Genomic DNA, 14,360 nt, shown 5'->3' on the forward strand with positions numbered 1-14,360 from the left:
CTTACTATATTTCACTATATGCTATAGTATAAACAAAATTCTTTATAGACAAAGAGATAATAAAGAAACTGTTGTTTGTTTTCTATTAGTTCGTTCTAAATACCCTGTAATTCTTGCATTCTCTTGAATGGCTTCACACTGTCTTGATATGCTTGATGTTATAGCTTATGAAGTTACACTCAAATAATTCAAGAAAAGAGGCACTATGGCGACTACTATTATGTTAGATTATCTGGTGGTGAAACACAATGATGCGTAAATGGTTCGGTTCTGCCCTGCGTTGTTCTGTTACAATGTCCTCTCTTATCTTAATCTCCCCCCCTTTTTTAAATTAATCTATTTTCTCTCATTTTTTTAATTAAGGGATAACTAAATTAAAAATAGCGGGACATATAATAGTAACTTTCCTGGTTTTCCTATTAACTTGATTTGAACCCCAGTATTGCTCTCCCCATCTTGTTCTGTCTGATTACTCTATATTCTATTTTGTTTGATAGTATCAAGTTTGAGGGTATAAGCAACCACTTTGAAGGCAATAAGATATACTATGATGCCCATTATGGTTTGACTATTATCCTTTTTTTTTGAAGTCCTGCAAGGTCTTCAGTGTAGATTTTATTTGTCTTGTTCTATACTGTTTTGATCAATTCTATGATGATACAGACAACTCAATTTAAAAATAGCAAGAGGCACAATGGTAACCACTTTTGATCATCTGGTATTCTATTTTTGCATCATGTGCTATGCCCACCCTTCTGTTCTGACTCTGTTTTGCTTAGTCACATTTGGTTTTATTCTCTTCAAAAAAAGGAATAAGAACCGTGGGAGTAATAAAACCCAAAAAGTCTAATTGTTATTGTAAAAAAGAGAGGAAAGGAAGGTGGACTAAGGGATATAACTGCAGGTACATTCGAGTGTGTAGGATGAAAAACCATATTACTGAGCTTTTGTTGGAGCAATGAATGGAACTGTCTCCAGTTTCACTGTATGAATGTCCAGTTTATATGTTTTAATTTTGTAATTTGGACAACTGTTCCTGGGAAGATAATATGTAACCTATTAACTGGTGATTTCTTACTACATATTTTTTTCCTTGAAATACTGTATTATTTGTACCCTTTTACTGATTTGTTTTTTTATGTCCTTTTTTTCTCTTTAAATGAAAAAAGTATTAATAGAAATGAAAAATCAAATTAACAACACAATTATAACAGGAGACCTTAAAACACCATTGACATCAAGGGACAGATCAACCAGACAGAAAATCAGCAAAGAAATAACAGAACTGAATCACACTTCTGAACAAAGGGACTTGATAGACATATACAGAGTGTTCCATCTAACAACATCGGAATGTACATTCTTTTCAGTGGTACATGGGACATTCTCTAAAATAGACCACATACTAACCTACAGAACATATTTAAATAAATGCAAAAGAGCTGAAATTATCCCATGCATGTTATCAGATCAGAGTGCCATAAAACTAGATATTAATGATGAAAGAAACTGCAAAAAACCCACAAACACATGGAAATTGAATAATACACTCTTGAGCAATCAGTGGGTCACAGGGGAAATTAAAGAAGAAATTAAAAAATACCTACAAGCAAATGAAACTATAAATACAACTTATCAGTATCTGTGGGATGTAATCAAAACAATCCTCAGAGGAAAATTTATTGCACTGAGTTCCCACATCAGGAAAACAGAACGAATACAAATAGACAACCTGATGCTACACCTCAAACATCTAGAAAAAGAAGAGCAAGTCAAGCCCAGAGTCAAAAGAAGAGAGGAAATTATAAAAATCAGAGCAAAAATTAATGCAATAGAGACTAAGAAAACAATCCATAGAATCAATGAATTAAAGAGTTGGTTCTTTGAAAGAATAAATAAAATTGATAAGCCCCTAGCCAACCAATTTTAAAAAAGGAAAAAAAAAAAAGCTCAAATTCATGCAATAAGGAATGACAAAGGCAAAATCACTACTGACTCTGTGGAAATACAGAAGATCATCCACACCTATTTCAATAACCTCTACTCTCACAGGTTCACTAACAGAGAAGAAATGGACAGATTCGTAGAAACATATGAAGTACCAAAGCTAAGTCAAGAAGATGTAAAACTGCTGAATAAACTAATTTCTATTAATGGAATTGAAAATGTAATTAAGTCCTTACCTACAAAGAAGAGCCCAGGCCCAGACGGATTCACTGTGGAATTTTACAAGAAATATAACGAAGACTTAATGCTGACGCTCCTCAAACTCTTCAATGAAATCAAAAGGAAATCATTCTTCCTAATTCATTCCTGAAAGCAAATGTTGCTCTAGTACCAAAACCTGAGAAAAACCCAACTTAAAAAGAGAACGACAGGCCAGTATCCCTAATGAACACAGTTGCAAAAGTCCTCAACAAAATATTGGCAAACAGGATGCAGCAAATCATCAAGATTATACACCACGACCAAGTAGGATTCATCCCAGGCATGCAGGGATGGTTCAACCAACATACGTAAATCAGTAAGTGTAATCCACCATATCAATAAAGTCAAAAGGAAGAATCACATGATCATTTACACAGATGCAGAAAAAGCTTTTAATAAGGCCCAATACTCATTCATGATAAAAACCTTCCAAAAAATTGGAATAGATGGTATTTACCTCAATATGATAAAGGCCATCTCTGACAAACCAACAGCCAGCATTATATTAAATGGCCAAAAACTTTACCTCAAAATCAGGCACAAGACAACGATGTCCCTTATCAGTGCTCCTATTCAATATAGTATTGGAAATACTAGCCAGAGCAATTAGACAAGAGAGAGAAATAAAAGGAGTAAACATAGGAAAAGAGGAAGTTAAATTATCATTATTTGCAGATGATATGATACTTTACACAGAAGACCCTCAAAACTCCATTGAAAGACTCCTAGATATAAATAAATTCAGCAATATAGCTGGATACAAAATCAATGCTCAAAAATCACTAGCATTTCTATAGACTAACAACAAAATTACAGGGAGAGAAATAAAAGAAGCTACACCCTTCACACTGGCATCCAAAAAAATGAAATACTTAGGAATTAATCTCATGAAAGAAGTAAAAGATTTATACAGGGAAAATTATAATACCCTGAAAAAAGAAATAAAGATAATCTCAGAAAATGGAAAGACATCCCCTGTTCATGGATAGGGAGAATAAATATTGTGAAAATGGCCATTCTGCCAAAACTGTTATACAGGTTCAATGCAATCCCGATAAAAATACCATCAACATACCTCATACACCTAGAGAAATCACTCCTAAAATTCATCTGGAACTAGAAGAGACCTAGAATAGCAAAGGCAATTTTAAGCAGCAAAGGCAAGGCTGGAGAAATCACAATCCCTGACTTGAAGTTATACTACAAAGCAACTGTAATAAAATCCACATGGTATTGGAATCAAAAAAGATCTGAAGATCAATGGAATAGAAAGATACAATCACAATTACCAACACACTCAACCAACTTATCTTTGATAAAGGGTCCAAACATGTTCACTGGAAGAATGACAGTCTCTTTTAATAAAGAGACTGGTGCTGGAAAAACTGGCTCTCCACATGCCAAAAACTAAAACTAGACCCATGCTTATCACCATGTACTAAAATAAAATCTAAATGGATCAAAGATATGAATATTAAAACAGAAACACTAAATCTGTTGGAAGACAAAGCAGGTAAACATCTTGAAGACATAGAGGTAGGTAGAGAATTCATGAACTGGAATCAAATTGCATGGGAAATATTTCCCAGAATCAGTAACTGGGACCCCGTCTTATTAAAAAGTTTCTGCATGTCAAAAGAAATCTTCAGCATAGGGAAAAGAAAACCCACAAACTGGGAAAAAATCTTAGTGAACTGCCCCTCAGACAAAGGACTTTGTCTAAAACACATAAAGAATTAAACAAAATCAGATCCCCGAAACTCAAAGACCCAATCCAAAAATGGGCATCTGCGATAAATACACAGTTCTCAGATGAAGAAATACAAATGGCAAATAAATACATGCAAAAATTTTCATTATCATTAATCATTAGAGAAAAGCAAATTAAAACCACACTGAGATTCTATCTCACTCCAGAAAGAATGGCCAGAATCAAGAAAACTACCAACACCAGATGCTGAAGAGGCTGTGGGGAAAAAGGAACTCTCCTGCACTGCTGGTGAGAGTGTAGACTGGTGCAACCACTGTGGAGTTCAATATGGAGATTCCTCAAAAAGCTGGACTTGGAAGTCCCATTCGACCCAGCTATTCTACTTCTGGGCATTATTTCCAGAAGAACTGAAAACATACCACAGTGATATATGTGCACCCATGTTTATAGCAGCACAATTTGTAATAGCCAGATCTTGGAAACAACCTAAGTGTCCATCAACTGAGGAATGGATAAAAAATTGTGGTATTTTTATACAATGGAGTACTACTCAGCTATAAAGAATGAGCACATTGAGATATTAAGTCCCATGTATAAATACCATATAATCTCTCTAGTGTTACAGTACATAAGAATTTATGGTGATCATGATTCCCCATGACACTGTTTTTGTAGCCTTAGAACGATTGCATTCATCATTTGGAATGGGTTTTCCTGGTTTATTTGGTTTTATTATCTGTGATGGTATGAACAGCTAATTTGAGGGAATTAAGTCATTATAATAGCCAGTATTGATGTAATATCTTACTCTGAAATCCTACTATGCTTTTACTCTTCGGTTTCCATTGGCTCTATCATGTTGTACCTCATTGGGTTGGATTGTGTGTGAAAGTATAAACAAATTTTCTATGAAAAATGAGATAATATAGTAGCCATTGTTTGTTTTCTGTTATTTTGTTCTGCATGCCGTGTAATATTCTCATTCTCTTGAATGTTTTCATACTATTTTGTTATGTTTGATATAACAGTATATAAAGTTATACTCACCTATTTCAAAGAGACATTGTGGTAATTATTGTTAATTACAGCTTGTCTTTTGGTGAAATACTGTGTTGCTTACATTGTTCTGTTCTGATCTGCTTTGTTATGTCCTGTTTTGTCGTAATCTCTTTAGAATAAAAAAATACATATATATATATACACACATACGTATATGTGTGTACATATATATATAAAGAAATAAAATAAAAATGAATAGTGGAACTGCTGTGTGAAGACAAGTAGAAACTATTTTTCTGATATATCTGGAACTCTTGTCAGTCAAATGATATGATTGGAATATACATTCCTGGCTTTCCTTCAGTTTACTCTTCATGTTCGTAAAAGATTCCAAAAATGTAGCAATTAGGGGAGAGATGGGGTAGAAATTATATAAGTAAGAGAATCCAGTAAATTTAGTTTGCCAGCAGCTCCTTGCACAACGTGCATGCTCAGAGGAAAATTGTGTGTACTGGACAGTGCCATTTTTTTTTTCTTGTGAGACAGGATCTCACTATGCAAGACTAACTTCAAGTTCACTTTGTAACCCAGGATGGTCTCAAACTTGCAACGATCCTTCTGCCTCAGCCTCTTCTGCACTGGGATTACAGGCAAGTGCCATTCTGCCCAGCTGGACTGGACAGGGCTATCTTATTCCTGAACAAAATGCCTGTAATTCTGGCTCTCCTGTTACTAAAGGTTGGACAATGAGGCTTGATTCCCTATATCTGCAGTCACAAGTTTTTCTTCACAGAGGTGATAGATAATCTCTTCTCCACAGAAAGGATATGTGAATCAGGTAGCAGGAATAAAAATGCTTTAGGGTCTAGGATTTAGCTCTGACACAGAGCCTGCCTGGCAAGTGCGAGGTCGTGGGTTTAATCCCTGGTACCAAAAAACAAAACAGAACAAAACTGTTTGGGAAAAAAGTACAAAGTACTATACAAGTGGGAAAATCATGACTTTGAGAGAAACTGCACATGACTTTCCACTGTCAAAAATCTTAGTTGTCAAAAATAGATTTTTAAAATATGCACAAAAGCACTATGAATATGACATTAGGTATTTTCATGTGTGCTAGTTACTTTTCTTGTTGCTAAGACAAAATATCAGACACCCTAAATTAAAAAACAAAAGGTTGATGGTAGTTCACAGTTTACAGAGGTTTCAGTCCACAGGCAGCTGGCTCTAAGGCAGGGTGGCATGGCAGAGGTGGACGACACAGAAACAGTTCTTGGCAGGAAGAAGGCAGGAGGTCAAAGGTAGTAAGTGACCTTTTTGTAGCCTATATAACATCCAGCCTACCTGCCCTCAGGACTGGCAGCATTCAAACCCAGGGTGGGGCACCCTTAAACCCCAAACTGTGCCAAACCAATCAGTGGACTAATTTAGTAATCACAGTCCTGATCCCAGCATCACACTCTAGATCCAGCCACCACTGAAAAGCTTAACCTATGACCACACAAGGCTTTGGTGGCGGATATCTAGCCATAAACCATAACAATGTTTAAACTATTGTCTCAAGAAAAAATGATTTAACTAAGGCAATGGAGAAAACTAAAAACGTACGTTACCCTGAATGTGATTTTTACCTCTACAGGTAAGTTTTCTTGAGCAGTTGGAGAATAAAAATATTCATGGTCTGGAGTTAAAAATTCATCTGTTACATCCTCAGAAGATTCTGGTGACCACGATGATGGTATAGCCTGATCCTATAAATAATGCAGGTAATCACATTTTAAAATTTGTATTTTAAAAAGAGAAAAATCAGAAAGGCAAAGAGCAAAAGATATAAACAACAGCAAACTCAAAACAACAATATAATTTTCAAAACAGAATGAAAGAAATTTAACAATGGTTGTTATATTGCATATTGTTCTTTTTTTCATAGAAAGAAAATTAAAGAAAATAGAAAGACAGAAAAGGGCAGAACAATACCAAATTTTAAAAAATTATCATCATAGAATTGCTAGTTGATACATTACTCACTGTCATCTTAAAAAATAGTTGCCAAAGCCACAAAATCAAAGCACAAATAGTGGCTAGACACTCAAAGATTGACAGTGCAAATCCTTCTGTTCAATATTCCCACAGAAATTCAGTAATATGGTCACCTATCTACACACTATGCATACCGTTATACTCTTTAGAGCACTTTCCTTCCCTTTCACTTTCACAGTATCTATTACACTTTTTGGATCCCATTATTCTGTCAGTATTTATTATTTTTTACACTAGAGAGACAATGCAATATTTACTAATGTCTTATTTATTTCACTAATGAGGATATTTTCAAGTTGTCTCCAAGTAATCACAATTAAATTTCATTGTAAATGATTCCTTTACTGTTGGATGCAGTGTTAATCACAGCATTACAGAAGACTACCTAGCAGTCATTTGAACACAAAGCTGGCTTTCCCAGCTCATCTGTGTGTGTGCCTCTGCTCAACTTTATGGTGAAGACAGGCATCGTGAACTGCTTGGAGTAAGTGTGGAGGAATGATGGTCCTGTGTCTCAGCCTCTCATTTGCACAAGGGTGGGGATGAGACTGCTTTTCTGTTTACAATTCTAAGTGAGAAGACAGACCCCAGACAACTCAAGCTAAGGATTCAACTTACAACTCTCAGTGCCACCAGGGTACAGATACAGTCCACAGTCCACACACTGACATTGGCCTGCACATGAGGAGCCTGAGGCTGCTCAGACTTCACAATTCCTCAGGCACAACCGTTTAAGGCAAGCAAAGGAACAGGGGAAGAATTTCTTTTGGTGTATTTTTGTCTTGTTTTTTGAAACAGGGTTTTGCTTTGTAGTACAGGCTGGTCTTGAACACACAGCAATGCCCGTATCCTAGCCTAAGGAGTAGGATTTTAAAAATAATGCAACCTCAAGAAAGAAAAGTGGGGGCCGGGATTTAGCTCAACAGCATAAGCACCTGTCTGGTAGGTGCAAGGTCATGAGTTCGATCCCCAGTACCAAAAAAAAGGAATGAAAAATTAAATTGGGCATGGTGGTACACTCCCTTAATCCCAGTTCTTGGGAGATTGGGGCAAGAGAACTGCTGAGTTTGAGGCCAGCCTGAGCTACATAGTGAGTTCAAGGCCAGTTTGAATTGCATAGTGAGACCCTGTCTCAAATAAATAAATGAAATGAAATTGAAAAAGTAACAGAGCATCTCCACTTCACTCCCTCTTTTTCGCTCCTTTTCTTATATTCAGCTGCTGCTTGTGACATGGTTAGACAAGTGGTTCTTTTCTCCTGCCTTTCAGGCATCTCTTTGCAGAGATTTTTATGACTTCTTTCTTTAGACATTGCTTCTGGCATAACCTTCCCCTCACTGCGCACTCAAGAGCTATTCCTCTTTACTTCTCACAGTAAACCTAAACTTACCAGGTGAGTCTGGGTGCCCCACACCTTCCCTCTTCCCTGACTAGACCTGTCTCTCCAGCCTAGTCAGTGTGCTCAATGTAGCACAACCTTCTAGCTCTCACATATACACTGTGAATAGTTTATATGATTAAATACAACAATGTACTGCGTTCAAAAGACTTTATTATTCTAACACTATTATACTTTATATTGTATTATTCAAATTACTGCCTCTATTCTATAGATGACTGTTACCCCCATATAGTTAGTATATTGTTGGGGACCACAAATTCACAACGGTTAATCGTGTGTACTTTCCTAAGGAATAAATGGAAGCTTGGGATTATCGGTGCCATCCTTTTGAGGTTTCCCATTATCTCTTTAAGGAAGGGCCATCCTCTCCCACCCACTAAGACTAAAACTAAAACCACTAAGATAAAAGACTCCAGGGCAAGCTTCTTAGCAAGATCCCTTCCACTTTGAGTCATCATCCCTTTTGAGTCATCCACCTCTGAGTCTTCTGCCAACCTTGAGTCTTCTGTTATCCCCTCCTATGACTCTATATACCCAATAAATCTGGCTGGTTGAAGAGGCTTTATCTCTGCCCATCCTGAGGCACTGGCTCCCTAGACCCCCATCATGCATTAGTAGATCTGTTTCTTATTCCTCCTTTCACAGTACCCCTCATTGAGGCAGCTGGGGATCTTGGCCAGATACTACAGATACTACATAATACCTTGGCTCTAGTTTATTAGATCTCTGAGCTCAGTTTGGCTCTCCAAGCCATATTACTTACATTGTAAGATTTCTCAGCAGTCACAGACACAACAGAACTTGCTTGAAAGGCTCCATTAGGTTCTGGCTGCTCATTTCTCCTCAATGAAAGATGCCTGATACCTAATGAGTATAATGCAATCAGGGTCACAGACATTCATATTGGGATAGCATTGCAGGAATAAAAGACAGCATGGAAAGAGATGCACATACATTCTGTCAAGAGTGGCCGTCTCTCTTATGTTAGGTTTAGTGCAGAGAACAGAGACTGTTAGTTTAGCTTGAGCCCAAAATGCAGCCCTGAATCATCCACCCTGTTGTTCATACACTCAAGAGTGATTCTTTAAAAAAAAAAGATGCTTGATGAGGAACAGATTCTAAATGCAAAACAAAACACTCAGACCTCTAGCAAGCACAAGGTCATGAGTTCAATTCCCCACATCACAAAAACAAAACAGCACCCAAGCCAATAGGCTTCCTACATAAAACAAGTAACTGCAGACATCCTTTTCTTTGGGTCAATGATATTCCATTATCCTCACCAAGACCAAATTACTGGGTGGACATACATAGTCTTCAGCTATAAATGTAATAGATTGGTGAATTTATTTCTAGCCTAGAGTATAATGCAAAGAAACAAGCATTTCCTTCTGGGGTTAGACCCAGGACCATGACCAGGACATGAACTTTATCTTACTTTCTTTGGATGAAGGGAGTTTAAGTAATGGAAAAATTTGTGAATCTCTGAATACCTATGCACCTAAGAAGCACTACGGGGTGTAAAGGGTATGCTGCTTTCCCTTGGCATTCAAGTTCCCAGAAAAGGTAGGAAAGAAATATGCCATGAGGAAGCTGAGGCAAAAGGATCACTGAATTTGAGGTTAGCCTGTGTTATACAGTGAAATCAAGGCCAGCCTGAACTACCCAGCAAGACCTGATCTCAAAAAAAAAAAGAAAGAAAGAAAGAAAAATTAACACGTTTTTGGGAGCTGATATAACTTGTAAGCATTCACTCAACACAATTTCCCCAACTGAACTTACCAGTGAAGCTTTGTGGCCCAGGCTGTCTGCCACAATTCTCACTGTTGTGGCTACAGCTGTCTACTTTCACCAAGCTGACATCATATCCTTCTGTCTCCTCCTTCTCCTTGTGAAACTCTATACCTTGCTGCCAGCCCATTGTTTCAGGGCCCCTAGCAGGAGGCTGCAACAAGGGACCGGACTTGCAGACAGCCTCACTCTTCAAAGTCAAACTGCTCTGAGGATGCCAAGGAAGGACTGGGAGCTCCCCACTAGCTGCCTTCTCAGCCGTTTCTTTCACCTCCGCTGCACATAAGAGGAAACAACCTTGAACTGTCACTGTGAAACTAGAAACAAAGCTGTCATCCTATCGATGTGAGACCCTACTCTAGCTCACACTGTAATAACAGTTGCCTTTGCACAGCTGCATCTTCCTTAGCTTGCCCTGTTTGGATTGGTGGGGAGGGGAAGGGAGAACTGATGACAGAAAACAGGAAAGGCATCCCAGTTAGTTACCCCCCAAACAGCCTTTGCTGCTGCATTCCGGATGAATTCAGCAGAAAACTTGCAGGTGCAAGGTCTTGATGATTTAACCAAAAAATGGACATCTGAAATTCCCAGAAAGAGTAGTTAATACAATGAGTTTGATTTGAATTTACCTAGTTTTTCTAGACCATTAAGCTCATATTTGGGATATGTCTATACATGCCTGTTTTCATTTCAAACAAGCTATACTTCTGCTAAGGTCACAACACTAAAATACACACATTGTAGCTGGGTGTGGTGGTGCATCCCACTAATCCCAGCACATAGGGGCAGGGGCAAGGGCAGGGGCAGGGGCAGGGGCAGAGAGATCACCACAAATTTGAGGCCAGACTGGGCCACATAGTGAGTTCAGTTCAAGGGCCTGTCTAAATAAATAAACTAATCAATGAATGAATGAATGATCTCATACAAGAAAAATGTAAGATGACACTGTTATTTTTTCAAGTGAAATCCAGGTTGTAAACTTAAAGGTATCAGTTGGGGCTGTAGTTATAGCTTAGTGGAGGAACCTAGAAAGTATGAGGCCCTGGGTTTGAGTGAGAGAGAGGGATAGCAGTTAAATTTCATTTTACCTAACAAAATCCATGATATCATACTCACTTTTCCATTTTAAGTGTATCTTTCCATCATCTTTATTTCCTTGTTTCACATTAGAGATTACAGAAGATGTAGATTCCACATTGTTCCTAAATTGCATAGGTTTTTTTGGGTCAGGATGATAGAAGCAGGTAGACATAAATACATCAGGTTTCTTCAAGTTCCTAACACAACTAAAAGCCTCCTCACCCATAACCATCCCAGACTCCCTGAGCCATTCCCACAGGTGCACTGACTCCTGTCTACCATCAGAGAACACCAGATTGCAGGCTCCTTACCTGGTAGAACCCTGGGAAGGGTGGGATGACCCAGTAGGTCCCTGAGCATGGCTTGACACAGGGAAAAGGACACTCTTTAGCTCCATGACTTTGCCTTGGGTACTGAACTCCTTAGACCTTCCCTGGCTGAGAAATGAAAAGACTGGGCTAGAGGTTCTCTGGATATTTTTCCAGTTTCCAAGTTAAGATTTTATAACACTAAACATTTTCTTTGGAAATTTTCAGAAGTAGAAGAAACCCACAATTTAAATACAGTTTCACTAGACAAAATTCTGATCCTCTGGATGCTGCAGTGCCCACCTGTCCCCCAAGTCCTCAAATCACAAGTAATGGTTTAGGTGAAGGTTATGGTCCTATCCTTCCATCAGATTCTCTGCTAACACGTTCACCGACATATCAGTTATACCACAGTAACTAACATTTGTAGAGACGGTTGTAAGGCACCAGGACTGTAAAGAACATTCTGAAACCTTAGTTTCCTTTTACTGAGTTCTGGATTAGCTGTCTCGGTTAGCTGTCTGATTTTAGTAAATGTCAATCTCTCTTCACTGGGTTTCCTCAGCTGCAAAATAAGGGTACCTTTTTTTCTCTTTTAAATACCCTGTATTATTTCATATACACATAAATATATATATATATACACATATACTAACTAAAATAACTCTCAGAGTTGTGTGCTCTGTGGCACAGATACATCTTCTACATTGTCTAGAATGCACCATCTCCAAAGCTAGAACAGAAAGCAGAAAGGTCAGTTTGATTAACTTCTTCAAAGAACTCTTCAGAAACAACTTTAAGACGTTCAAACTCTTTGACCTAATAATCCTGTTTCTGGAAGTTTTTTCTCAGACATTAATCCAAACTGTAGGAAAACTATACTTACAAGCTACAGTGGCTTTATTTTTAACAGAATAGAGAATGAAACGAAATAAAATTCAACCATGAAAGAAATCCAACAACTGCAAAGTAAGTTTATAGAGTTTTAAAAACTAACATGGGGAGCCAGGCATGGTGGCATACTCCTATAATTCCAGCATTTGGGAAGCTGAGGCAAGAGAATCATTTGCAAGTTGGAGACAAGCCTGGCCTACAAAGTGAGCCCAAGGCCAGCCTGAACTGCACAGCAAGACCTTGTCTCAAAAAGGCAAAACAAAACAGAACCAAAAAACCAAAGGAAAAAAAAATTAACATGGGATAATGTTTATGTTGTAATATATATAAAGTGAAAAACCATGATATAAAATTATCTATACAGCTGGCATGATGGTGCACACTTGTAACCCTGAAACTCATAAGGCTAAGTTCAAGGAGGATCACTGATAGTTTGAGGCCAGCCTGGGCTACATGGTGAACTCAAGACCAGCCTGAACCACTTAGGGAGCCTCTGCTCAAAAAATAAAAATAAAAAAGCATACACATATAGTAATTATAGTTTTATTTTTTTTAAAGCATATAAAAGAGCCAAGAAAACAGCTCAATGGCAAGTGCCTGTATGGCAAGTACAAGGTCCTAAGTTCAATTCCAGATACAAAAAAAAAAAAGAAAGAAAGAAAGAAAAGCATACAAAGGTATAAAAGTATAAAAGCACACATAAATAGGTAGCAAAATATTAAAATTTCATTTGGCCTGTTTCTGTTCTTCTAAGAGAAGAAAGGTGAAGCTGAGCAGGGGAGGTCACAAGTACGTTTCTTTAACATCTAATAGCACCAATGTCACTCGATTTGCTCTATAAACAGCATGAATGCCAAACTTTCTGATGCTACACAGTGTTTCTTTGTAAATCCCTTTGTCAAAGTAAAATACAGTGATCTAAAATGGCCTAGCATTCTCTTTCACACTCCTTATATACATATTTACCAACATAAAAAGAACACCAAACTCTTGTCATCAGTCTCAGAAACATGGGGTATGAGAATGTTTTTTCCTCCTAGAACTGACTTTAAAGCTATGAATTTGTGTTATCATTTATGCACACACACACACACACACACACACACACACACACACACATACTAAACTCAAAGACTAATACACTGGTCTAGATTAAAATATATTTTTTAAATCTATTTTTTTTTTTTTTTGGTACCAGGGATCAAACTCATGACCTCACACTTGCCAAGCAGGTGCTTAAGGCAGTGAGCTAAATTTCCAGTCTGAAATGTATTTTTAAGACAGCAAATGTTGGGCCAGGGACATACTCAGTGGCACAGCACAAGGTTGGGTTTGATATCCAGTACAAAAACAATAACAACAAAAACAAACAAACACAAAAAGAGAGCATATGTTTGCAAAGACATGAAGAAAGAGGAATCATTATAATTGGTGGGAATATAAATGAGAATAGCAATTAAGATAATGGGTACAGAGGTTCCTCAAGAAATTAAAACTAAGCTGGGCTAGTGGTGAATACCTATAGTCTCCACTACTGTGGAGGCTGAAACAGAAGTATCATTTGAGCCAAGGAGATCAATACCAGCTTGTACAACATAATAAAATTGGACTAGGGATTTAGCTCAGTGGCATAAGCACCTGCCTTGCAAGTGTATGGTCATGAGTTTGATCCTTGGTACCAAAATAGTGATAATAATAATAATAATAATAATATTCCTCTCAGAAAAAACAAAACATTAAAAATATAACTACCATTATGATCCAGCAATCTTACTAATGGGTATATATCTGAAAGAGCTGAAATCAGAATTTTGGAGAAATATCCACAGTTCCCACAGCTGCATGTTTACTGCAGCCCTATTCATAATAGCCAAGATATGGAATCAATTTAGGTGTCCATCAAGAGATGAATAACAAGAACATGAGA

General features: G+C 37.5%; 1 protein-coding gene across 1 annotated transcript in view; it reads right to left on the reverse strand.

Moving 5' to 3' along the window:
* Tex14 (testis expressed 14, intercellular bridge forming factor) overlaps positions 1 to 14,360 on the reverse strand; it is a 163,560-nt gene that overhangs the window by 49,991 nt on the left and 99,209 nt on the right. Inside the window, exons 16-20 of the mRNA XM_023564983.2 lie at positions 11,543 to 11,668; positions 11,268 to 11,353; positions 10,143 to 10,427; positions 9,124 to 9,224; positions 6,550 to 6,669 (exon numbers count right to left, since the gene is read on the reverse strand). Of these exons, the coding sequence (XP_023420751.2) occupies positions 6,550 to 6,669; positions 9,124 to 9,224; positions 10,143 to 10,427; positions 11,268 to 11,353; positions 11,543 to 11,668 (718 nt within the window). The remainder of the gene's footprint in view (positions 1 to 6,549; positions 6,670 to 9,123; positions 9,225 to 10,142; positions 10,428 to 11,267; positions 11,354 to 11,542; positions 11,669 to 14,360) is intronic.

This window comes from Cavia porcellus, unplaced genomic scaffold (assembly GCF_034190915.1).
Source record: "Cavia porcellus strain 051 isolate PalLab524CR breed Dunkin Hartley unplaced genomic scaffold, mCavPor4.1 scaffold_6, whole genome shotgun sequence".
NCBI classification, from domain to species: domain Eukaryota; kingdom Metazoa; phylum Chordata; class Mammalia; order Rodentia; family Caviidae; genus Cavia; species Cavia porcellus.